Below are 20,617 nucleotides of genomic sequence, written 5' to 3'. Positions count from 1 at the left end.
CTAAATAAACAGAAGAATGAGATTTAGTACAAAACTCAAAGGATCACTAAAATACATAATGCCTACTCTCTTAACTTCACTGAGAAATAATATTAGTTTTTTCCCAGTGGCAACCTTGAAGCTATAATCTCTAAAGTTGCTTGCAGACTCTAAAATCATAACCCATAAAAAAATAAATAAATAAATTAGCTACAATAAACAGCACTTTAAAAAATCTTACCACAAACCTTTGCAACAGAAAAAAAAAAATCAACTTTTACTCACTGCCTTCTACTTGATTAACCCCAGAAGGGCATACACTAAAGAACACCACTCTTTAGCTCTCTAGTAAGATGCTCTTCCATGGATCCTCACAGTTAGCCCCATCCCTTCCTTATGCTTTTACTCCAAGTCACCTTCACCTTTCTTCAGAGATGTCTAAAATGTGACACACACAGATTTTTTATAACCTCTTCCCAACTTCAGACTCTACCTCGCCGCTTCGCTCTTTTTTCATTAGAGAACTTACCACTTCTAAGATGCCACATACTTTTTTTGTTCATTGCCTATGCCTCCCATTGAATGCTCCATGAAGTAGAAAATTTTTGGTTTTGATTCACTGTATCCTCAGCATCAACAAAAGTGCCTGACATAGAGTAAGTGCTCAATAAATCTTTGATGATGAAAACTACCAATAAAAATAACAAACTTGGCCCCAAATTCTTCCATAAGTGGTAAAGAATTACCTAACAATCTAAAATATTCAGTTTAGCAATACTTTCTACCCATGTTCTTATTTACTAAGGAGATGTATTACTGACTCAATTAGATATGCTACGAAACAACTTCTGTATCTGAACAAAAATCAAAACTGTCAACTACTCATTAAAAACATACACAACACTGTAAATTAACTATACTTCTATTTTTTAAAATCATACACAAAAATCACTGGAATAAAATTATGCAAGCCATTAACAAAAATTCCAAAGCTTAAGAAAACCGTTTACAATTTCACAGGTGTGTCTTTCACAGTAGGAGGGGAAGACAGTATTTGGCAATTAGAGAGAAGCCACATAATAATGCATTTTAAAGCATTCTCTCTTTTTTTGGCTAATAAAGAGTTTATAGATACAGTACTTTTGGAACATAAATGCATTCTACCCACAAAATAAAGCAAAACATAGAATCACACTGAATCTCAGGAACAGGACAGGAACCTTGCTTTACATTAGAATCACCAGGAGATGCCCACCAGTGCCCCTGGTCCCTCCTCAAAAGACTCTGATTCTAGCGACTTCCCTGAAGGTCCAATGGTTAATATTCCACGGTTCCACTGCAGGGGATGAGTTCAATTCTGGTCAAGATTCTGCAAGCCGGAAGACACAGCCAAATAAAAAAGATTCTGATTCTATCAAACAGTGTGAGGATAGAGACAGGCATCTTTATTTCTAAAAGTTTCTAACATGATTCTAAAGCAGCTTAATCATTCATCCAGATGATTAACATCCTCTTAGAATACTGTCCATCAGAGTCATCCAACATGCCATTTGACTACCCCCAGAGACCAAAAATTGACCACCTTCTCAAATACTAAATTTTGGGAATCTTATGGTGAAATATCATCTGCCTCCCTTTACTTTTTTCCTCCTCCAGTTTCTATGTAACTGGTTATTAAACTGAAAGTTGTTAATATTCACTACCAATACTACTCAGGCATTGGCTATCCCTCACAAAGAAAATCAAAATCTAAATACACTTCAGCAACTTGCTTCTAATTTTTGTGAATATTAAATTTGTAACAGATATCTTTAGATGTGAACATATTTGATCCATAAAATCTATTCTTAGGAATTTATCCTAAAGATACAACTAAACTGTATTTACAGTATTTTGTGCCAAAGCTGAATGCTGGTTGCAATGGACTGAATTTATGTTGCCCTCAAAACCCATGCTAAAATCCTAACCCCAAATGTGATATTAGGAAGCAAGGTCTTTGAGTGCAGAATATTCGTGAATGGGATCAGCACCCTTTAAATAAGGAAACCCAGAGAGCTCTCTAGACCTTTTCTTACCGTACTTATTGTACCATATACAGTAAATCTACAACCTGGAAGACAGACCTCACCAGAACCTGACCGTGATGGCAACCTGATCTCAGAGTTCAAGCCTTCAGAACTGAGAGAAATAATTTCTGCTGTTTATAAGCTACTCAGACTATGGTACTCTTATCTGTAACAAAGTAATTTTTGCATCCTTTTTAAACAAAGGTGCTTTTTATTCTTTAAAATTTTTACTGTATCTTATTTTTTCAGCCTTATTGAGGTATAATATGCAAATAAAATTATTATTAAATTTATAATTTTTTTACATCTTAAATTACATCTAGCAGTATTCATTTTCTCAGCATACATTATTATAAGTTTTAGCATGTACACAGATTCTTGAAAACCCCATAAACAGAATACAAAACACTTCCAATATTCACAAAGAATTCCCTCTATCTCTTTGTAGTTAAACCTCTTACCTCTATCCCTAAACCCTGGTAACCAATGATCTGTTCTCTATGCCTATAGCTTTGTTTCTTTACGAATATCATGTAAACAGGCCCATTTAGAATATAATTTTATGGCACTGCTATTATGCCATTGATACTTATCTGTATTACTGGTATGTCAACAGTTGATCCTTCTAATTGCTAAACGGCATTCCATAATGTAGATATACCAGTTTGTTTATCCATTATCCATTTACCCACTGAAGGACACTTAACGCTGTTTCCAGTTTGGGGTAATTAGGAAAAGTGCTGCTACAAACATACACATACATATTTCAGTGTAAACAGTAAGTTTATATTGCCCTAAGATAAATCCCTAGAAATGGGCTTACTGAAACTCATGTTAATTGTATACTTTGTAACAAACTGACAGATTTAACCGGAGTTTGCATTCTCACCCGAGTTTCAGTTAATCCTCATCCTCAGCAATACTCAGTATTGTCAGTATAACATTTTCTATTATTTTAGCCATTCTAAAAGGTATGTATGATTCCCAGAGATCAAATTGCCAACATGTGTCGGATCACTGAAAAAGCAAGAGTTTCAAAAAACATCTACTTCTGCTTTATTGACTAGGCCAAAGTCTTTGACTGTGTGGATCCCAACAAACTGTGGAAAATTCTTCAAGAGACAGGAATACCAGACCACATTACCTGCCTCCTGAGAAATCTGTATGCAGGTCAAGAAGTAACAGTTAGAACCGAACATGGAACAACAGACTGGTTCCAAACTGGGGAAGGAGTACATCAAGGCTGTATATTGTCACCTTGCTTTTTTAACTTCTATGAAGAGTACATCACGCGAAATGCCAGGCTGGTTGAAGCACAAGCTGGAATCAAGGTTGCCGGGAGAAATTATCAATAACCTCAGATACGCAAATGACACCACACCCATGGCAGAAAGCAAAGAACTGAAGAGCCTCTTGATGTGAAATAACTTTTTCCCCTGACGAGATCAAATAATAAAGCTAAATCTTAAACCCTGGGAAAAGAAAAAAAAAAAAAAGAGCCTCTTGATGAAAATGAAAGAGGAGAGTGAAAAAAACTGGCTTAAAACTCAACATTCAGGAAACTAAGATCATGGCATCCGGTCCCATCACTTCATGGCAAAGAGATGGGGAAACAATGGAAACAGTGACAGACTTTATTTTGGGGGGGCTCCAAAATTACTGCAGATGGTGACTGCAGCCATGAAATTAAAAGACACTTACTCCTTGGAAGAAAAGCTATGACAAACCTAGACAGCATATTAAAAAGCAGAGACATGATTGTCAACAAAGGTCCGACTAGTCAAAGCTATGGTTTTTCCAGTAGTCATGTATGGATGTGTGAGCTGGACTATAAAGAAAGCTGAGTGCTGAAGAACTGATGGTTTTGAACTGTGGTGTTGAAGACTCTTGAGAGTCCCTTGGACTGCAAGGAGATCCAACCAGTCCATCCTAAAGGAGATCAGTCCCAGGTGTTCGTTGGAAGGACTGATGCTGAAGCTGAAACTCCAATATTTTGGCCACCCAATGCAAAGAACTGACTCATTGGAAAAGACCCTGATGCCGGGAAAGATTGAAGGCAGAAGGAGAAGAGGACGACAGAGGATCACCACCGACTCGATGGACATGAGTTTGAGCAAGCTCCAGCAGTTGGTGAAGGATAGGGAAGCCTGGCATGCTGCAGTCCATGAGGTCTCAAAGAGTCGGACACGACTGAGCAACTGAACTGAACTGATGGCTCCGTCTGCCAATGTGGGAGACAGGGGTTTAATCCCTGGCCTGGGAAGATCCTATCTGCGTCGGTCAACTAACCCCATGCGCCACAACTACTGAGCCAGCAAACCACAACTACTGCAGCCCGTGCTCCACAGTAAGAGGGGCCGCTGCCACGAGAAGCCTGTGCGCTGCAACTGAAGAGGAGCCCCCACTTGCCACAACTAGAGTAGAGCCTGCACAGCAGCAGAGACCCACCCAGTGCAGTCAATTAAAAAATAAATAAATAAAAGGTATGTAAATGGTACCTCACTGTGGCATAATGACTGAAGATGAAAATCTTTATGTGCTTATAAGCCATCCAAACATCTCTGAACTATTGTGTCCTTCACAGTAAAATCTTAAATTTTGATGAAGTTCACTTCATCAATTTTTTCTTTCATGGATCATGCTTTTGGTATCGTATCTAAGAGCTCCTTGCCAACCCAAGGTCAAGAAGACTTTCCAATGCTCTCTTCTAAGAGTTTTACTACTTTATGTTTTACATTTATGATCCATCTTGAGTTAATTTTTGTATAAGATATGTTGGATAGGTTAAGGCTCACTATACATACGGATACCCAGTTTTCCAACATTGTATATTTGAAAAGACTATCCTTTCTCCATGGAAGTATGTTTGCACCTCTGTCAAAAAATCACTTGACTATATCCAGATAAGTCTATTTCTGGGCTCTCTATTCAGTGCCTTTGGTCAATACACCACACTGTCTTGATAAGTGTAGCTTTACAGAACATCTTAAAATTGGACACTGAGTCTTCCAATTTCATTCTTTTTTCAAAATTGTTTTGGCTATTACAGTTACTTTAACTTTTCTATACATAATTGTTTAAAACTAATGCCATAATAGCCACCTCTTAAATGGTTTTTTTGCCCCCTAGAAAACTGGCAATTTTTACTGTTGCCTTTTATCTTGTCAAAACTAGTTCAAAATATGTTCTTTAAATATAACATGTAGGCAACATAGAACTTTTGACCCAATATATCCAGTACTAGGAAATTTATGTGGAAGACACAAATATAGATATAAAAATGTGTTCAACAGTCTTGTTTAGAAACCAAATCTCCAGGTACAACAAAAGGGGAAAGGTTAAATAAAAACTAGCTGAGGAAATGGTCAAAACACGTTGCTTTTAAAAAATGGATACACAGTATCCAACTTTTTAGATGAAATATAGCATATTTCAGAAGAAATATATTTTAAAGTATTTTTGGATAGCATCATTTAAGTGACTTTTTTCTTCACAGTTTCAAGAACTTTAAAAACTTTCTACCATAAACACATGTTGACTTATAACTGGAGATACTGAGTTTAAAAAAATGGTTATTGCCACTTACACAGAAAAATCCAGGCACCTCTGTATCACCCTATACATTATTAGTATTGAGCTTGTTCATAACATATGAATAACCCACATGACAAGTTAAGACAGTTTAACTCTAAACTATAAACTCTTCTCTGCTGTCACAACAGTTACAACACAATTTTCTCTATGCTTGACTCCATGTTTAACTTTGGACAGAATTCTAAACACGTTATTTTAATTACATTATTAATAAATGACACAGATATTTGCAACATGCAATACATCTGACCAATGAGTAACTTCCTTTATACAAACAGCTTTTATCTATTAAAAGAAAAGAAAAATAGGCAAAGGACAAATATAGATAACTTGCATAAATACTACAAATGGCCAGTGACGTGAAAGTAAGTTAGATTTCATTCATGATTAAAAGAAACAACCATCATAAAGTTATCATGACTGCAAACTTCATATTTGACAATCCCTATGTTATACTACAGAATATAAATTAGTATTTTTGAAGGGTAATTTGACTATCTAGTAAAATTTAAATACACAAACCCTTTAATTCAGCAAATGGACTCAAAAAAGTAGACGTATGAAAAAATGTCCCTTTCAGCTTCACTTATCAGAGTAAAAAGCTGAGAATAATTGATTTTTCATCAATAGAGGAGTAAAAACAGTACTTCCTTAACAACTGGAATATTGTACAGCAGTTACAAATTACAATTCATAAATATTAATAATGGAAAGCTCTCCAAGATAAAGTTTTTTTAAAAAGATGCAGAAAAATACTTGTAGTCTAACTACATTCATAGTTTTATTTTTTTTTTCATTTATTTTTATTAGTTGGAGGCTAATTACTTTACAATATTGTAGTGGTTTTTGCCATACATTGACATGAATCAGCCATGGATTTACATGTGTTCCCCATCCCGATTCCCCCTCCCGCCTCCTTCCCCATCTCATCCCTCTGAGTCTAAAATGCTTAGATGTGTCTGTAGGTAAATGGAATATTTCTGGAGGATCACATTCACACAGTTAAGTGATTTTCAGGGGCAAGACTTTCTTACTGCTTGAATTGTTTTTCTAGACTGATTTTAAGAAAAATTATTAAATCAACACCCTTAATAAATATCCCTCATTACACCTTTTGGGCTTCCCTGGTAGTTCACCTGGTAAACAATCCCCCTGCAATGCAGGAGACCCTGGTTCAAATCCTGGGTGGGGAAGATCCCCTGGAGAAGGCAATGGCAACCCAGTCCAGTATCCTCACCTGGAAAATCCCATGGACAGAGGAACCTGGTGCGCTACAGTCCATGAGGTCACAAAGAGTCGAACACAACTGAATGACTAACTCGAGCACATTACATCTTTCAATGTTAGGAAATATATATTCCTATATAACACCTACATGATAGATTAATCCATCATGAACTTAGTATTTTCCCCCAGCAAACCTACTATACTAAATTTAAGTGGCTCCATGTTGAAGCTGAGATATGACAAGGTCCTACATGAGGTGGTTTATGAATTAAAGTGGGTTAAGAAATAACGTGGAAAAATTAGGCAGCTAACTAGATTTGGTGCTGCAAAAGACTCTTGAAAGTCCCTTGGATAGCAAGGAGATCAAATCAGTCAATCCTAAAGGAAATCAATCCTGAATATCCACTGGAAGGACTGATGCTCAAGCTGAAGCTCCAATACTTTGGCCACTTGATGCGAAGAGCTGATTCACTGGAAAAAGACCCTGATGCTAACAAAGACTGAGGGCAGGAGAAGTAGGCAACAGAGGATAAGTTGGTCAGATGGCAACATGAATCTACAGACATGAGTTTGAGCAAACTCCAGGAGATAGTGAAGGACAGGGAAGCCTGTCCTGCTGCAGTCCATGTGGTCACAAAGAGTCCAACAGGACTTAGCAACTAAACAACAACTAGATTTGGGGCCAGAGCTTACCATAATTACTTTGTAACAAATGTATGGTGACCTCCAGAGTTAGAAACACAACTTTCCTTTACTTTTAGTACTATAAAAGTATCTTTAGTTTGGAATAAAATATAATCATCAGTCCAGTTTCAAAGTCTTAAAACTGAAGACAGGAGTTCAGCAGTTAAATATATTCAATTGCCAACAAATAATTTTTGGAGAGAGAACAAGTGTTTGTGCAGATATAGAGAAACTAGAACCCTCTTTCTACTATTGGGAATGTATTTTGGAAAACAGTCTAGCAGTTCCTCAAATAGTTACACACAGAGTTATCAGATGACCTGGTAATTCTATTCCTAGGTAAATACTCAAGAGAAATGAAAACATATGTTCACAGTGAAACTTGTACACAAATGTTCATATCAGCATTATTTATAATTGCCAAATAGTGGAAAACAACCCAAATGCTCATCAACTGATGAATGGATAAATAAAAGGTCCATACAATGGAAGATTATTTAATAAGGAAAAGGAATGAAGTACTGATACATGCCACAACATATATGAACTTTGAAAACAGCATGCTAAGTGAAAGGCCATATATTAAATGATTACATTTATATGAAATACAAATCTACACATTTATAGAAGAGGCAAATTTATAGTCCCAGAAAGTAGACAAGTTGCCTAGAGTGTGGGAGAAATGGGAAGTGACTACTGATGGGTATGGGGTTTCATTTTGGAGTGAAAAAGTTCTAAAATTGTGGTAATGGTTATACAATGACTAAAGGTCATTGAATTGTACATTTAAATGGGTGAATTGTATTGTATATGTTATATCTCAATAAAGTTTTTTTTTTAAAGGAAGGAGAGAAATCAATTACAGTCTTAAGAGGCACATCACCAAAAGCAACTGGGGATCTTGATTCAAATGAACTTATAAGTATATCTATGATACAACTGGGAGAATATGAACACTGGATATCAGATAATATTAAGGAATTATTATTTATTCAGTAATTATAAGAACAATATGATTATCTTTTAAAAGATATTGGGACTTTTATAGGGACTCTAGTATTTAGGGGTGAAAGGACAATTACTTTAATCTAATTAGAAAGAGTAGGAATTAATGGGAGAGCGGGAGAGAACCCAAGAGGTCATTCACAGTGAACTGGGTCTTAAAAGATATAAATTAGAGTTCAAGAACTAAAGAGGGCATGAGAAGAAATGAAAAAGACAGGTAACAGCTTAAGAAATGGCACTGTCAAAGACCACCTATGGGGCAAGAACAAAAAACACAGAAAAGTAAGGAACAACCAGATCATGAAGAGTCTTATATGTCATACAAGGAATTTTTATTTAATTTTATGGAAGATGGACTGCTAACTTCTTTTTTTTTTCTCCTGATGGGGACAGGTCAGATTAGAGCTTTAGACAGGTTACTCTGGTGGCATTACAGATTGAAGGGGCACAAAACAGAGTAAACAGGCCACTGTCACAGTCCAGGGGAGTGACAACTGAATGGGAACTCACATGGTGGAAGCAGAAATAAAGATCAGAGGCTAAAAACCTGAGACGAGATACTAAAAATAATTGAATATGCAGAAAGAGGGAGCAGAGACCATCTGAACTGATTTCTAGCATGTAGGCTTGTGCAACTGCATAGACAACGTCCGATATACAGGAAAGTAAACATAGAAGAGGATTAAGGAAAAAGGTAGAGTTCAGCTTAGTGTTTAGTATAAAAGGACATACTGGTGGAAATGTGTTAATAGCCAGGCAAAAACTCGAGAGGGCTAATAAGAAAATATAGACATAAAAATCTTTAGTACATATTTGGTAGCTGGAACAATAACCAAGGAGAGTTTGTTACAATCGAACACAACACAGAAATTTAACCTGAATTTGGGCAAACTCCAGGAGATTGTGAGGGATAGGAGGCCTGGCGTGCTGCAGCTCACGAGGTCGCCAAGAGTTGGATACAACTTGGCAACTGAACAACAACAAAAGCTCCCTCCCTACTCCACCTTGTTAAAAATTAATTATTTCCAAGTGTTTATGTAAACAGAATGATCAAGATGTGTTAATTTTATATTTAGACTATATATTGAAGGCAGGAGGAGAAGAGGACAACAGAGGATGAGATGGTTGGATGGCATCACTGACTTTATGGACATGAGTTTGAGCAAGCTCCAGGAGTTGGTGATGGATAGGGAAGCTTGGCATGCTGCAGTCCATGGGGTCACAAAGAGTCGGACACGACTGAGCAACTGAACTGAACTATATAGATATAGGAGAAAGAAGAACATATACATATTTGGCTAAAAGTCATCAAAATTATTCTTTAACAAATTGCACACATGCAGTGTATTTTCAAAGCACAGCTATAAAAACGTACTTTTCTAATTATTCTGATTCCTTTAATGTATCAAGAACCATGAAAATATTCATAACATTTACAATCAATATGTTAAAATCCTCCACTGTATAAAAAATTCTGCACTTCTAAAATGCACTTCTAGTCTGCTTTTAAAAGATCTTATGTCAAACTTCCCTGGTGGCGTGGTGGAGAATCTATCTGCCTGCCAATACAGGGGACATGGGTTCAATCCCTGGTCTGGGAAAATTCCACACGCCATGGGGCAACTAAGCCCATGCACCACAGCTACTGAGCCCATGTGCTGCAACTAATGAAGCCCGAGTGCCTAGAGCCTGTGCTCCACAAGAGAAGCCACCGCAATGAGAAGCCTGAGCACCACAATGAAGGGTAGCCCCCAGTCACTGCAATTACAGAAAGCCAATGCAAAGCAACAAAGACCCAGCACAGCCAAATATAAAAAATAATAAGTAAATAATAAATAAAATTTTTAAATGATTCAAAAAAATAACAAAAGATCTTATGTCTTCAGATACTCTTTCAAAAGGCTAAAACAACTGGAGTTAATTATTTTGCTTTATTCAGTAGATTTCCAAATGAAGTTAAGCAATCTTTATCTTCATGGGACTACAAAAGTCAAAGTTGCTATTTCTAGCCAGTTTTCCCAATACCTCTCGTTATCACTGCTCCAAAATTCTTAACCTCTCTTAAATAAGTTTTCTAATACTTAAATTATAAGAGGAGCCCTTTACAAAGATCCTAATTTCCTATATTACTATAACCAAGATTTGAATCTTAATTAATTTTGAGCTAACCTTCAGTCACTAAGAAAATTAGATTTAACTGAGGCAACCCAGCAACTACAGAAAAATGTCACTGATGGAAAAACCCAATAAAATCAAAGTTCTCCAAAAAGGGAAAGCACAACTAGAGGAACTAAGTAGTTCAAATACTGAGCCACTAGTCTTACCATTACATTCATGACAAGGGACTAACCACCTAAGGTCTATGAAGAAACTCAGGTATCAGTTATTTCTTGAAACTGCCTGGAGAACTGGGCGGGGGGACAACTGTCATTCTCAAAAGATGTGACCTCTGCCAAAAGATTAAGTATTACTCTTTCAAGTCCTATGCCAAATGCTAAGGAATTTCAAAGACTGAAGTAAGATCTAGTCATTTCTTAAGAAGCCCATAATCTAAGAATTTACTTAAACTCTCACACTACTAGGTTTGGTCACAATAGAAAAAAAAAAAAAGAAAAAAATTTAAGCTAAAAACATCTTATTTTCTTAGTATAATACATGACCTCAAGTAACTTTTTCAGTTTTACCACTTACACTTTCAGTTTTACACCATTTTTATTTAAGGAAACTCTCTGTACATTACTTATTCAACAATATACCAATAAAAAAAAACCTTAAAAAAATGGTTATATAAAAAAAATGGTAACTCATCAAATCCAAACTCAGGAAGTGCACTCCCCTTAAAACCCATTTAACATAAGGTTCCTTAGATACAATCTAAATTCTACAGAATTTCCATATCTTCAGTTTAAGACGCCTCTTTTTTTTGCCTCGCTGTTTTTCCTTCATTCTTAAGAGTAAATGTTGAAACATGATTAACAAAGCGAAAGAACTCAGGGTAAAGACCCTGAGGACAGTCACTATCTATTTTTTCCCCTTTCTTTAACTTTGATTTACAGTGTTGTGTTCATTTCTGCTGTACAGCAAAGCGACTCAGTTATATGCATACATATTCTTTTTCATATTCTTCTCCATTATGGCTTATTACAGTACATTCAATAGTTCCCCATATTATCCAGTAGGACCTTGTGTTTTCCCCTTCTTTTTTTTAATTTTAGGGCTGAAGTTTTCCACAAGGATTAGCTTATATTGTTCCTTTCCCTATTTAGCCAATGGGAGAAAGAGCAGTTACATGACAAGACCAAGATGAGCCTTAAGTAATAAGGTTTTTTGTTTGTTTTAAACTCAACTACCACAGAACTCAAATGAGCTTTGTCCCCTTCAACGCAAACACCTCAGAAGGTTGGCTATATATCCACTCCAACAGTGCTAGACTGCCACTGTTCAAAACTCTTATCTGACAAAAAAAAAAAAACAACTTTTCTTTGATAACTACCCTCAATCTATTGTACAACTTCTTTTTTTTTATTGTACAACTTCTTAATGTCCTTATTAGTGGCAAATCTTTGCTTCTTGTGGACCTTCTTTAACATCCAAAGGTGATTCAGATTCAACTTGGTAAAGGAGGAAAATAATCTGAGTAATACTATATTTTAGTCAAAAACAAATGTGCGGCTTCCCTTGTGGCTCAGTAGTAAAAAATCTGCTTGCCAATGCAGGACATGGGCTCGATCACCAATCTGGGAAGATCCTGCACACCACAGGGCAACTAAGCCTGTGGTACCACAACTGTTGAGCGTTATGCTCTAGGGCCTGGAATCCACAACTACTGAGCCTATGTGCCAAAAATCCTGAAGACTGAGCACCCTAGAGCATGTGCTCAACAAGAGCACAAACAGTGAGAAGTTTGTGCACCACAACTAGAGAAAAGCCCACACAGGTATGAAGAGCCAGCACAGTCAAAAATAAATAAATTTTTAAAAAAATCAAATATGAATATGAAGTATTATTACAGAAATTTTACCTGTGCCTCTACCAACAATTTCAAAAGTTTCAAATCATATGAAGGATATTTTTTTGAATAATGAAATTTTGTTTCACCATATATGAAGTATGATTTCCAGTAAACTTAAAAATCTGTATTCTAAGTTTTAAATCACTCTTCTATAAAGAATCACTAAATACTGTCCAACTTTTTGTGACTTTGCCAATATTATCTTATAAATGGCTATTTTCAATGAGATAATAAACATTCAATGTTTACATTCTGAATTACTATGTATGCTACTAAGTGAGTCACATAATCCAAATTATTTCAAGGGATTTATCCCTCAAATTAAGCATAAGCTAGCCATGCAGCAAATATAGCAAAGCAGATAACTAAATAACTGTGAAATCTGACTTCCCTGGTGGCTTAGGCAGTAAAGCGTCTGCCTACAATGCAGGAGACCCAGGTTCAATCCCTAGGTCGGGAAGATCCTCTGGAGAAGGAAATGGCAACCCACTCCAGTATTCTGGCCTAGAGAATCCCCTGGACGGAGAAGACTGGTTGGCTACAGTCCATGGGGTCTCAAAAAGTCCGACAGGACCGAGGGACTTCACCTTCACTTTCATTTTCTTTGTGAAACCTGAAAATCCAAATACACACAGACTGAAACTATGGCAATGATCTCAAGATGGCAATCTCAAGATGGCAATCATCTCAAGATCATAAAATGCATGAATATATGGCTTCTTCTGATGATTAACTTTTTAACATCTTATTTTGGAAGTTACAGATTCACAACATATATTTGCAAAGATAGTACACAGAAATCTATTTTTCACTAAATTTCCCCCAATGGCTGCGTCTTACATAATTATAGTCCCATATTAGAATGAGGAAATTTGACACTGGTACAATATATGAGTGCAGTTCTGCATCATTTTATGGTCTGTGTAGATCTGTGTAACTACCAACACGATTTAGATATAGAACTATTCCATCCACAAAGACCTCATGCTCCTCCTTCGTAGTCACATCCACCTCGATCCCATAACCCAAACATCTCTAATCCCCCCTCCCTCCCCCCGACCCCTCCGCACTCACTGGTCTGTTTTAATCTTTATACTTTTGACATTTTAAGAATGTTAACTAAGTGGGACCATGTAACCTTTGAGATTGACTTTCTCACTCAGTGTAATCTTCATTCAAATTATTACATATATCAATAATATAAAAAAAAGATGCTATAATAAAGATACGGAATACCAGTTAAAACTCAACTGAAAAAAATAAAGTCTCAACTTTACACTGCTCAAGTTTCCTATGACGTTTAAATATACTTGGGAAAAGTGTTGACATTATTTTAAAAGCATAAAGCAACACTGTATTAAGAAATTTAACTTCCTCTATGATCCAGTATGACTTCAAAGATGTTTACCATCATTTCTAATCCCAAAAGTAGCTTTTTTAGATTTATATTTCTGAACTGTAGCAGCATCCCACTCTTCCCATAATGAAAAAGTTGCTATCAAAGGAGTCAATTTGCTAATAAAAAAAAAAATCCTTTTGAATTATGACTTGTTACTCTCTAATCCAAGTAGTCCAAGAACAACATCAAAATCCACTTCTTCAGTCAATTTAAGATTTATAAGCAGAAGTCATAATAATCTCCCTGAAATTTGAAGGAACAAATTACCCTTGTGACCTTTAAACTTGTACAATTTAAAATAAAAAGTTCCTTTTCAAATGTTCCAAAAATTTTATTTATTTATTTACTTTTTTGACTACACCATGCAGCATGTGGGATCTGAGAGCCCCAACCTGGGATCGAATCCGCAACCTCCTGCAGAGAAAGTACAGTCTTAACCACTGGACCACTAGGGAAGTCCCGTCCATAGATTTTATTTTCTTAAAGCTCCATTTCTGTACCTTCAAACATTATCCAAAATGATAAAAGATCTCACCAAGAGAATAACACAGGCTTTAGAATCAAGCAGTCTGATAATCCATCTTGATATTACAACTTCCTAGCTGAGGACCCCGAGCAAGTTAAATAAGCTCTGTGACTGTTTCTCTATATGCATGAAAGTACTAACAGCACACCTCACAGGAGAATTGTATGAAATATTCTATATAAAGTACATGGCACATAGTAAGTACTCAATAAATGTTAGCTACTAACACCTAAATTACTCTGATAAGGATAGTAGCGTGTATCTGCAATTAGACATGACATTCAGAGTTTTCCATGTTTTATATTACCCTGCCAACAAATTTACAACAGTAATTTACTGTGTTGTAACAAAAACATATTTATATTTGTTATTAAAACAAATCAACTAAAGGTGCTTAAAGTGGATATTCACTTTCTATGTTAAATACATATCCCCAAATCTGAATATTCCAATTCTTTTTTTTTCCCTGACTATTCCAATTCTTATATAGAGGAAAATTTATATAAAGTCAAACCTTAGCAATCCAAACTAAAATTTTCTCTTCAATTAAGTATTTATCATCCCACAATTTCAGAATCAATTCATTTAAAGATACTTAAACATAAACTCAATTTCTCACTGAACGAAGCTGAAATGAATTAATTCTGTGCTGACAAAACACTTTCAAAGAGGTTCAGCTTAATCTTATTCAGATATATATGTAGCGGTATATGATGAAACGTCCAAAAGAATTACAGGAACATGAAAGAATTAAAAACTTTAAATATGACCTTTCAGCAAGATAGGATTTCTGTTGTCTTAAATCCTGAATTTACAACTCTTCCTGTTATTTTTCCAAACTATATTAGCAGAGGTGGGCCAGTTTCTTAAGATAATCTCTTTTATTTCACCTGTCTCCGACAGACAGATTTTTCTGGAACCTTACTTAGCCTAGGAACACTAAGTTGTAAAAATGGAGCAGAATATTTAATCATGACAGACTGTGGTTATGTTGACCAATGCACTAACTGGCCTTAAAACTTTGATTTTAATTACCATTACAATTCTGTCAGTAACACCTACCCCTCACATTGCTGCACAAAGACTTTTATGAAGATTATTCATAAAAGTTTTAAGGTTATCAATGTCCTAATACTTTTCCTTACTATCTGAAAGGTAGTGACACTTCCTGTAGTGCTTTGCCTTTGGTGTGTGTTCAATAATTATTGTTTACTAACACAAATCTCTGAAAAAGAGGAATCAACATGCAGCAAAAAAAAGTACTAAGGAAACAAATCCTTCATTCAAAAAGAAATAATTCTTACTGATCAAATTTAAGACACTGATGCTAGCATTTAAAAAAATTTTATCAGATGATTTCAATGGAAGGCTCTCTCACAGCTAAGTCACAAGTGCCACCTAGTTGATGGCAATTCTAAGACTTTCTGGACTTATTCCAAATTTGAGATGTGAAACTAGAAAAATATTCATCTTGGAATCAACTTAATATGGTAAAAGTATAATCTATGAAATACTGGAATGCTGCATTTGCCAGGGATGCAGGCTGGGGACTAAAATTGCACTCCATGTCCCAAATCAGTGGACATTAACCATGTTTCCATTTACAATGTTCCCTTAGCTCACCCAGCACTCAAAACAAATTCAGCTTCCAGAAAAGGGTACAGCTATAAGTCCTAAGGGGTATTCTTAAAGTCACTGAGAAAAAAATTTAAACTAAGAAAATTTTAACTGACTGAAAGACTTATAAATTTTTAAAAAGTAGTATTTTTTTACATCAAAGGAGTTTAATTGTTTTTAAAGCTGACAATCCAAATCCCTTAAAACAAGGATTCAGTTAACCCTCCTACATACAAACTAGTGTGTTCTGATTATCTTTTGAAGGAAATTTATAAAGTTCTCAAAAGGATCCCTATGCCAAAAAGACAAAACTACTTAGAAAAATTGTTTCAATTATATATTAAAAATGTCAGAGTCATAAAATAGTTTTTATGGGGCAGGGAGGGGTGACACATGAACAATAGATTCCAGAACAAATGAAAATAATGTATGTCCTTTATCTTAAACAATTACTATTCAAGAGTTTCTTGAATATAAAATGAAGTGTTACATTTGATAAAGAATATCCTATTAAGGAAAACTCTGAAAATATAACAAATGCTTCCTAAATTTTATCTGTTGGGAGTTATCCAAAAATGGAACACACCTGTATTTCATTCCCATAGATTACTGAATAAAATCAAAACTACAAAACCTGTAACACTTTAAGCATTCTGTAACACTTAAATGTTATGCATATCATGAAAAAGTCCCTCTTTCTGATCTCCATACTCACTGCTATCTTGTATTTATATAAATAAGGCAGGAGTTACAAGGAGGTTCTATACAAAAGCAGCCACACTAAGTTGTGATCATTATCAGGAGTTATCTGAAAAGATAGTTGTTTCTAAAAGAATAGGAGTAAACTTGTTAAAAGTCATTACTACTGCTCACATGATCAACAAGTTCCTCTTCCAGTAACATAATAGAATTCCAACTCGCTCCACATTAGCAAAATTAAGATCAGAAGTGTTCTGGGTATTCTAAATCATCTCCTACTTTGTGTTCTACAATGGTTGCCCCCAGAGGAAAAATTTGAAGCAGCAAAGAAATTCACTCTGTGAATCAATGAGATCAAGAAACTGGACAAAGGACTCCCCTGGAGGTCCAGCGGTTAAAGCTCCTGGCTTCCAAAGCAGGGTTACCAGGGTTTGATACCTGGTGGGAGAACTAAGATCCTACATGCCACGCAGGGTGGCCAAAAAAATAAAATAAAAATTTTTAAATTAAAGAAACTGGACAAAAAGATAATGAGGCCAAAGAAGAGTTTCTAACATTCAGAAAATCGGACACAAGAAACTACTTTTGCCCACCATACATCTATATTCCTCTCGATCCCCAACCCAAGCTAAGAATCATACAGATTCAAGATATTTGAAAAGTAAGTTGAAAAAACAAATTTGTGAAATACAGGTCTCACAAGTCTCTACTACAACAGATGCCACAGTTAAAACAGACTAGGGTCAACTATTTCATGATGAATAAGATCTGTTAGAAGTCTATTAACATGTAAAAGGTAAAGGAGTTATATTATGAAAAATTTAAAATGACTGGCGGGCCCCTGCCTTTGGAAACTATAACACACCATAAAGAAAATAGTTTCACTTGAAAATAAATTAAATGTTCAAGAACCACCATTTGATCAAGGAGAATAGTAGTAGAGAAAGATCTGTGCCAACTTTTAACTGCAGCTGTAGTGGACACACTAAAAGCCTTGTTTCACAAAAGCAGTGAAATAAAAAACAATGGTTTTAAACCTGTCACCAGTGTTAACTGCTCAGGACCATAAATTTGCCTTTTCCAATGAAGTACTTTGGAATAAAAAGCCATTTAATAAAGAAAAAAAAGCAGAAGAGAACAAAACTGAACAAAATTCTCACATAAGACTAAAACACTAAATCTGTTTAAGAATTTTCATATATTTTTTACATTTCACAAAAGTAAAAAAAAAAAATCTAAAACATACAACAAAACGAGATTCTTTTTAAATAAGACTGAATTTAAAAAGCAGTTAATCTAAATCAGTGCATGCTTCGAGGAATTCTCCTTCCATATTACCTATGCCACACTGAGAGGGTTCACCACACTCGGTTCTCAATTACCTGAGCAAAACTATTACCATTTTAAACCCATTATTTCCTCTGTTTGTTGTTGTTTGTTTTTAATGCACTGCGTAGGATTAAGATAATTCTAGCTAGGAACTATTTATCCTGACAAGCGATTGTCCCAAATAATGATACTTTTTGGAAATTAAACTTCATTTCACTAAAGTTAGCCAGTGGATTTTGCTCCAAGTATTTTCCTCTGAAGAGTACAGTGTATGGTTGGTATATACAGTATTCTAAAAACTAAATGCATGCTTTTTACCAGGTATTACGTGACTATCACAGACATGAATGGTAAACATTTCCCAATCAATTCTTCACATTTTCTACAAAATAGACCCAATTTCAAGCCTGAAACTGAGGCTTCTACCTTTAGAAGAGTAGAAACTAAAGTAATTGGGCAGTCCTTAAAAATACACGTAACTACATGACTAAGATACTCATTTAAAACTTATGCCAAGATAGCCCCTCCCTTCAAAACAAACTAAGACTGACTCACAGACCTATTTTACTTAAATTTGGAAATTAAAAAAAATTAACTTAAAAGAATTCCTAAGCACTCATTTCCTCTCTGTCCCCCACCATTTAAAACTTCGACCTTCAATCTGTGGTTTTCCCCTTAAAAAATGGTTAAATAAAAACAAAAACAAAAGACCCTCAATATCTCCAACTATGTATTTGGGAATTGAAAAAACTACTGGATTCAGGAAGGATAAAAACCACTGTTCTAACATCCTGGAAAACAATAGAAAGTATATCTACGGTCGCTAAGGAGAGGTCCTACTTTGTGAAACCATCCCACCGCAGATGATACTTATCACCTGTGAAACCACCCCCCTCCCCGTTTGCTAGAGTTAGCCATCTGAGCAAAAGGTTTCAATTTTGTCTCCCTGAAGTCGGAAATTATCAATCTCCCTACATAACATGTTCTGCCCTCAGTGGATATTTCTACACAGGAGGCCGGGGGCCGGGGAAGGCGGGGGTGAGTGCAGTAAAGTTGGTGGCAGGGTAAGGACAAAGGGCATTTTGAAACAGCACTGAAGTAAATAGAAAATGAGGACAGAAAGGGGGCTAAATTCGAGTTCCCTCAAGTGGCTGATGGCAAGAAAACGCAGGCGCCCTTGTTTACCACCCCTAGGGTCCTATTCTCCATTACCACCCACTGGAATGCGAAGTTGGAACCACCACTATATGCAAGAAGCCCTCAAATCCCCAAAATGTCAGGTCAGTAGGCAGCCTCTGGAATGACAGGCCGATACCCCTCCCCCACCCTCCTACCCCCCCCACCCCCACCCCCAAAAAAGGTCCAATCCCATAAGTGCAGGTCACTCTGCCCTCTGGGGTAGTTCCAGCCGGCGCAGAGATGGTTCTGATGGGAGGCCGTGGGGAACAGACCACCTTTCTCTCCGTATACCCTCGGCGGGGGAAACAAAACAAAGACCTCCCCCCTCCTCCTCCGGTAGCCACTACCCTAGCCACAGAGGCTTTCCTATTTCCCGGTGCAGGCTGGCCTCCCGCCCCCGCCCCCATGACAAAGAAAAGGCACCGGGTGAGCAAGCGAGGCCTTCCTGCCTCCACGGATGGGGGGAGGGGGCTGCCGGGGTGAGGAGCCCCCTCCGCTCCCCCGCGCTCCCACTCTCGGCCGGGAAAACAGCCGAAAACCGCGGCCTCCGCCGAGGGAAGCCTGGTCTGAGAGGGGGTGGGGGTACCTTGAAGTAGCCGCCTTCGTAGAGCGTGTTAGGGGGTCCGAAGATGGCAACCTCCCAGTTGTAGAGGTCGGATTCATCCACCAGGGTGATCCGGAAGCCCTCCACCGGTTCCTCCTGCAGGGATTTCAGCTCGAGCATCAGGGCCTTCTGCGAACTGGTCATCTGCTGCTGGGCCATCGCGGCGGCGGCGGCGGCGCCGGGCCGGGGCCCCAGTCCTCACGCACCAGCCGGGCCGGACCAGGCCCCTCCCCTCCGCTCGCCCTCTGCCGGGCCGCTCCGGGCCCCTGTCTTCACACACCCGGCGGCCCGGACCAGGCCCCACACGGCCCGTGGGCCGGCCCGGTTCCTCCTCACACACGACGCGGGCCGGGCCGGGCCCTTCTCCTCACACTCGGGCAGGGGTGGGGGGAGGGGTGGAGAGAGTTAAAGAAATTCGCTCCGCGTCTCGGGCCTCCCCCCCCCGGAGGGGGCCTCAACTTGATGGGGGGGGGGGGGGAAGAGGTGGAAGCGGAGGAAGGCGGCGAAAGGCCGGCGACAGTGAGGAGACCGGGCCGGGATGGCCCGGGAGCGCCGCGCTCGCTCGCTCTCTTGTTCTCCTCGGGGGCCGCCGGGGCCGAAGGGCGCGCGGGGCCGAAGGGCGGGGGAAGCGCGACACGCGGGGGTCTCGGGGCTGCGGCGGCGGCGGCTGCGCGGGGGGAGGGGCGACGGCGGAGAG

The 20,617-nt window shown here is 37.8% G+C and overlaps 1 protein-coding gene across 1 annotated transcript in view; it reads right to left on the bottom strand.

The window, feature by feature from the left end:
• The window catches only part of UBE2R2 (ubiquitin conjugating enzyme E2 R2), a 95,073-nt gene extending 74,456 nt beyond the window's left edge, over positions 1-20,617 (bottom strand). Inside the window, exon 1 of the mRNA XM_043453451.1 lies at positions 19,903-20,617. Coding sequence (XP_043309386.1) covers positions 19,903-20,079 — 177 coding nt within the window. The 5' untranslated portion in view covers positions 20,080-20,617. The remainder of the gene's footprint in view (positions 1-19,902) is intronic.

The sequence above is a fragment of the Cervus canadensis genome, chromosome 30 (assembly GCF_019320065.1).
Source record: "Cervus canadensis isolate Bull #8, Minnesota chromosome 30, ASM1932006v1, whole genome shotgun sequence".
Taxonomy (NCBI): Eukaryota; Metazoa; Chordata; class Mammalia; order Artiodactyla; family Cervidae; genus Cervus; species Cervus canadensis.
Note: the sequence above shows the minus strand (reverse complement) of the source record. Positions and strands in the feature narration are given on the sequence as shown.